We start from the raw sequence: 5,942 nt of genomic DNA, 5'->3' as shown, positions 1-5,942 counted from the left end.
CCATAGCAACTGGAGGACTTCATTCTTTCGACCCAAGTAAACTGTTAATTCGCAATGGGAAACGTAAGAGAAATGACTGGAAAAATATCTGCAGTTAAGTTGATTTTATAAAAAAGATTTAATTCAGTTAGATGTTTGTACATATGTCGGGATGAATTCAACGAAGAACACTTTTATTTAGAGTTTGTGTCATGTGTACATAAAACGTCATTCGTTTAATGTCTATATTTACTCTTGTTTTCTTAGTGCAAAGCTACAGAATGAGATACCTGCACTTTTTCCACTGCAGGGAATCAAAACTCGGAACTTTACTTTGAAATCCTTAAACTTACTGCTGAGCCACCTGGGGACCTATTTAATATTAAGAAAGAAGGCGAAGGCTTAATTAAAACACACAAATTAAGTTTAGATAAAGTTTAAAAATGTAATTCAACACCACATTCAGCAACTTACTACATATCGGTTTGGACCAGTTCTTAAAACCTTACAAAAACAAGTGTTATATGTATATCTCTTAAAGATGTGTCTTGTACGTTCATACTTTGTTAATAGAGTGGCATTCATTACAGGTTCATAGAGTGACATCAGAATTTAACTATTAAAAAGATTCACCAGACATTCACCTGATAAACATCGAGACTTGGAGCTACCTGTTAAATACTTAAATGACGTTTAATGGAAAATAAACGTTTATAATGGAAATGGTTCTGTTAGCTGTATTCACCTGTGAAGACTTCGAAACTCTAAGATTATTTAAACTTACCTTTGTGGGAGACTAGAAATATGTAATGGTGTAGTTAAAGAATCACAAATGGGGTTAGCTGCGCGTGTTGTAAGTCCGTAAAATTACCGCTGGGGGACAAAAATATTCTGATACTTTCAACTTTGGAGTCGCAAGTGTGTGTTATTTCGTCTTATTTTCTGTGAGTGAGGGTTGAAAGAATGAAGTCCTCCAGTTACTATGACGTCATTAACAGTTTACTTGGGTCGAAAGAATGAAGTCCTCCAGTTACTATGACGTCAGCCTGAAATGCTGTTTTCATACACCTCTGATTTTGAGCCTGAAATGCTGTTTTCATACACCTCTGATTTTGAGCCTGAAATGCTGCTTTCATACACCTCTGACTTTGAGCCTGAAATGCTGTTTTCATACGCCTCTGATTTTGAGCCTGAAATGCTGTTTTCATACACCTCTGATTTTGAGCCTGAAATGCTGTTTTCATACACCTCTGATTTTGAGGGTATAGGATGAACTTACAATAATAGAATTTAATGAGTCTAAACACTAAACTTAAAGATATTTAACTTAGCTGGACCTTGATTTATTCATTTTTGTCTAACGTATAGTGATCCTAAGCTACAATGGAAACCTTTCGATAAAAGGAGTATTTTCCATGATCTATTTTTTCGTTTGACTGTTTTTATACTTCATATTTTCCTATATCTTATTCAAATACGTAGCATTGAAATATACTATTTACAGAGTAGAATCAAACTGCGAAATAGACGACTCTTATGGGAAGTGACGTGTTCTAGATATTCATTCTTTCAACTATTTTACATCAGAAGTGTCTTCTCCGCTCACCACAAGTCGACAAACAGTTCCTACATACAAAAAAAAACTGAGATATGGAATCCAAAATAAGCATTGTGTGGCAATCTCTATTTAAAGCTACAGTTTGTCTGTTTGTTTCACAGCTTTTATGCAAAGCTACACAAAAGTTTTCTGCACATGCTTGTTTTCCAACTTTTGAGCTATACTATAGAGAAGACGAGCACCCCTCAGCATCCACCGCTAGATCTTGGACCTTTCTATTCTAACCAAATAGCGAGATTTAATCATCACATTTATGGGGCACCCAAGAGACGCCAAAGTTGGTCCTGCAGGTCTATAGTTCGGCAGGATAGTCCCTGGGCCACTCTCATAGCACACTCAGGTCTATAGTTCGGCACGATAGTCCCTGGGCCACTCTCATAGCGCACTCACAACTCTCAAGTTCTAAACCCACGTTATTAAGGCAAAGGGTCTCGAACCATGAATCCTTGGATTCAAGTCTGCCAAGCCCGGCCCAAAGCATTATCACCTGGTATTGAGTGGTCACAATGAAACGTCAACGTGAACCTGTACTTGTAAAACCACTGCTGTTTCACTGAGTCACAATATATAATTGCTATGTTCTTGTTATTTGTGCACTGTTTCCCTAGACAAAAGTGCCTTTACTGGTCATATGTTTCGCTGTTAAAACGTTGACCAACTGTTGAAGGTAAAGAGAGTAACCCTTATCTTTATGGCTATTCTGTATGTTTGACCTCCTACGTCATTATTCTTGAATTGTTGTTATAAAGTTTAGGTTCCATTAAGATTAATTCAGTTTAGTGTTCATAGACCCTCTGTGTTATAGGATTCGTTTTAATCAGAGTATAAAGATTGACCCTCTGTGTTATAGGATTCTTTTTAATCAGAGTGTAAAGATTGACCCTCTGTGTTATAGGATTCTTTTTAATCAGAGTATAAAAATTGACCCTCTGTGTTATAGGATTATTTTTAATCAGAGTGTAAAGATTGACCCTCTGTGTTATAGGATTATTCTTAATCAGAGTATAAATATTGACCCTCTGTGTTATAGGATTATTTTTAATCAGAGTGTAAAGGTCATTAAATTGAACATCTTTTCTACCCATCAGATTGCGTGGATCCACACTGACCGTTACACTCTGCTGACCTTACAAAACAGGGTCATCACCAGGAACCCTAGATTCAGCATCACCCACAATGGTCACCGCACGTGGACGCTGTACATCAGGGAGGTGGAAGAAAGAGACAGTGGAGAATACATGTGCCAAATTAACACTTCCCCAATGAAGAGTCAGAGCGGGTTTATCAGTGTTGTAGGTAGGCAAACTTGGAGAACAATCCTTATAACTGTAACAATGAATAGTCAGAGCGGGTTTATCAGTGTTGTAGGTAGGCAAACTTGGAGAACAATCCTTATAACTGTAACAATGAAGAGTCAGAGCGGGTTTATCAGTGTTGTAGGTAGGCAAACTTGGAGAACAATCCTTATAACTGTAACAATGAATAGTCAGAGTTAGTTTATCAGTGTTGTAGGTAGGCAAACTTGGAAAACAATCCTTATAACTGTAACAATGAACAGTCAGAGCGGGTTTATCAGTGTTGTAGGTAGACAAACTTGGAGAACAATCCTTATAACTGTAACAATGAATAGTCAGAGCGGGTTTATCAGTGTTGTAGGTAGGCAAACTTGGAGATCAATCCTTATAACCGTAACAATGAATAGTCAGAGTTAGTTTATCAGTGTTGTAGGTAGGCAAACTTGGACCACAATCCTTATAACTGTAACAATAAATAATAAATTAGTTTATCAGTGTTGTAGGTAGGCAAACTTGGACCACAATCCTTATAACTGTAACAATGAATAGTCAGAGCTAGTTTATCAGTGATGTAGGTAGACTAACTCTTACCACAATCCTTATAACTGTAACAATGAATAATAAGTTAGTTTATTAGTGTTGTAGGTAGACTAATTCTTACCACAATCCTTATAACAGTAACAATGAATAGTCAGAGTTAGTTTATCAGTGTTGTAGGTAGACAAACTCGGATCACAATCCTTATAAATGTAACAATGAATAGTCAGAGTTAGTTTATCAGTGTTGGAGGTAGAATAACTCTTACCACAATCCTTATAACAGTAACAATGAATAATAAATTAGTTTATCAGTGTTGTAGGTAGAGAAACTCCGACCACAATCCTTATAACAGTAACAATGAATAATAAATTAGTTTATTAGTGATGTAGGTAGACTAAACACAAAGAAAAGTACATTTTAAGAGTACGTTTCATATAGCTCAATATATAACATGAGATTATATCTATATCTTTATATATAAGTGTGTGTGATTCTGTAATCACAAATATATATTACGTACTAGTTATAGATTGCTTTATTAAACATTAAGGGAATTTACATGTTCTTTTAATTTGGAGAACTCGATCAATTGTGATACTACCTATCCAACATTGCTAAACATAATGATTCTAGAGTGATTCTAGACTCGATTCCAGTTGCAGAAGATGCAAAAATCATTTACCAGAAAAAATTGGCTATCAAACTAATGGTTATCCCATGACCCTGAGGTAATTAATTCTCGATGGTGATCCTCGTTTTTAAGAAGGGGTGAGAATGTGGTAGAATGAGTTACATAGGGGGTTACCCCTTAGTTCAATTTCTCAAGACAGGGGTCTTGAGTTCAATTCCGCTCAAGGAAGGTTTAACAGAAGATTACTGCATAAACAAGCATACTTATCACTCACTTGTTAAACAATGGTAACAAGTGGTAGAAAAATTAAATTCGTTACAGATGTGTGTTTTTTTTTCCATTATTTCTCTTAACTTCTCCATTGGTTCAAAACCAGACGCGTTTTGAAATAAAATTTTAGATATATATCTTTTATCTCCCCACAAGTCGAAGCTTTTAGTTCAATACCAGAAGTCATCAATTGGGCTGGACGATGAGAGACAACAGACTTTATGAAACACTGTTTATATGTATTCAAAGATGTTTTTCAGCCAGAACGTCCATCCTGAAAAGAAACTCTTCCTACCAATTGATTATCTTTTAACATTCTCTCTTATGCCATTTCCAGTCGACGATTGTATATCCCGATGTCAAATTTATCCAGTAAGCTGTTTTTAATGTTCTTTCTCTGGCTGTTCTGTGTTTGAAAAACAAAAAAAAATTCATTTCCAAGTCATAACTTCATCTTCACGACAGTCTTCTTTAATTGATACACGCTCCCAGTGGCTCAGCGGTAATTATCATGCTTATGATGGTTGGCAGGGCACAGATAGTCTATTGTGTAGCTTTGTTCTGGATAATAACCAAACCAAACTAAACTGATACATGTTAGTTTCTATGAGCTGGTACATTTCAACATACATTATGTACTATTTATCGTCAGTTTCGTCACATCTCTTGGCAGAAGAGAGGGTGTAACCTTCTGATGACCTGTTAACCCTTTGACAAGGGGGTGAGTCTTTTGTTTCTCATTGTCTAGCCCAACTGATGAGTTCTGGTATTGAAGTAAAACCTTCTTGTGCAGCGACTTGTGGTATATAAAAGACAGATCTGAAATGTTGTTTTCATACACCTCTGACTTTGAGCCTGAAATATTGTTTTCATAAACCTCTGATTCTGAGCCTGAAATGTTGTTTTCATAAACCTCTGATTCTGAGCCTAAAATGTTGTTTTCATACACCTCTGATTTTGTTTATGTGTTACATCCATCCAATATTCAGACATTAAATACTATTGTTGTAAGTTACTCCTATATCCTTATGTGTTACATCCATCCAATATTCAGACATTAAATACTATTGTTGTAAGTTACTCCTATATCCTTATGTGTTACATCCATCCAATATTCAGACATTAAATATTATTACGATGTGTTGTTTCTAAGCTTTGAAGGGTCGCTTCAAACCACATATTCGGGCCCATATAGTATTATATTTTACATTGCTAATAAATTTTGTCTCGGTGCTTCCAGCACTTTATTTAGACAGTACACACTATTGGAACCCGAGGCATCGATCTTTTAAACTGTGATTAACTCTGGAACTACCGTATTGACCTCGTATCTCCAATGACCCAGTCAGTATCTTTTAAACTGTGATTAACTCTGGAACTACCGTATTGACCTCGTATCTCCAATGACCCAGTCAGTATCTTTTAAACTGTGATTAACTCTGGAACTACCGTATTGACCTCGTATCTCCAATGACCCAGTCAGTATCTTTTAAACTGTGATTAACTCTGGAACTACCGTATTGACCTCGTATCTCCAATGACCCAGTCAGTATCTTTTAAACTGTGATTAACTCTGGAACTACCGTATTGACCTCGTATCTCCAATAAC

At 36.1% G+C, this 5,942-nt stretch overlaps 1 protein-coding gene across 1 annotated transcript in view; it reads left to right on the top strand.

Moving 5' to 3' along the window:
• LOC111087774 (zwei Ig domain protein zig-8-like) overlaps positions 1-5,942 on the top strand; it is a 76,208-nt gene that overhangs the window by 54,516 nt on the left and 15,750 nt on the right. Inside the window, exon 3 of the mRNA XM_022395611.1 lies at positions 2,686-2,893. Coding sequence (XP_022251319.1) covers positions 2,686-2,893 — 208 coding nt within the window. The remainder of the gene's footprint in view (positions 1-2,685; positions 2,894-5,942) is intronic.

Source organism: Limulus polyphemus, unplaced genomic scaffold (assembly GCF_000517525.1).
Source record: "Limulus polyphemus unplaced genomic scaffold, Limulus_polyphemus-2.1.2 Scaffold2612, whole genome shotgun sequence".
NCBI lineage: Eukaryota > Metazoa > Arthropoda > Merostomata > Xiphosura > Limulidae > Limulus > Limulus polyphemus.
The sequence above is the reverse complement of the archived record's forward strand: the minus strand, read 5'-3'. Positions and strand labels throughout refer to the sequence as shown.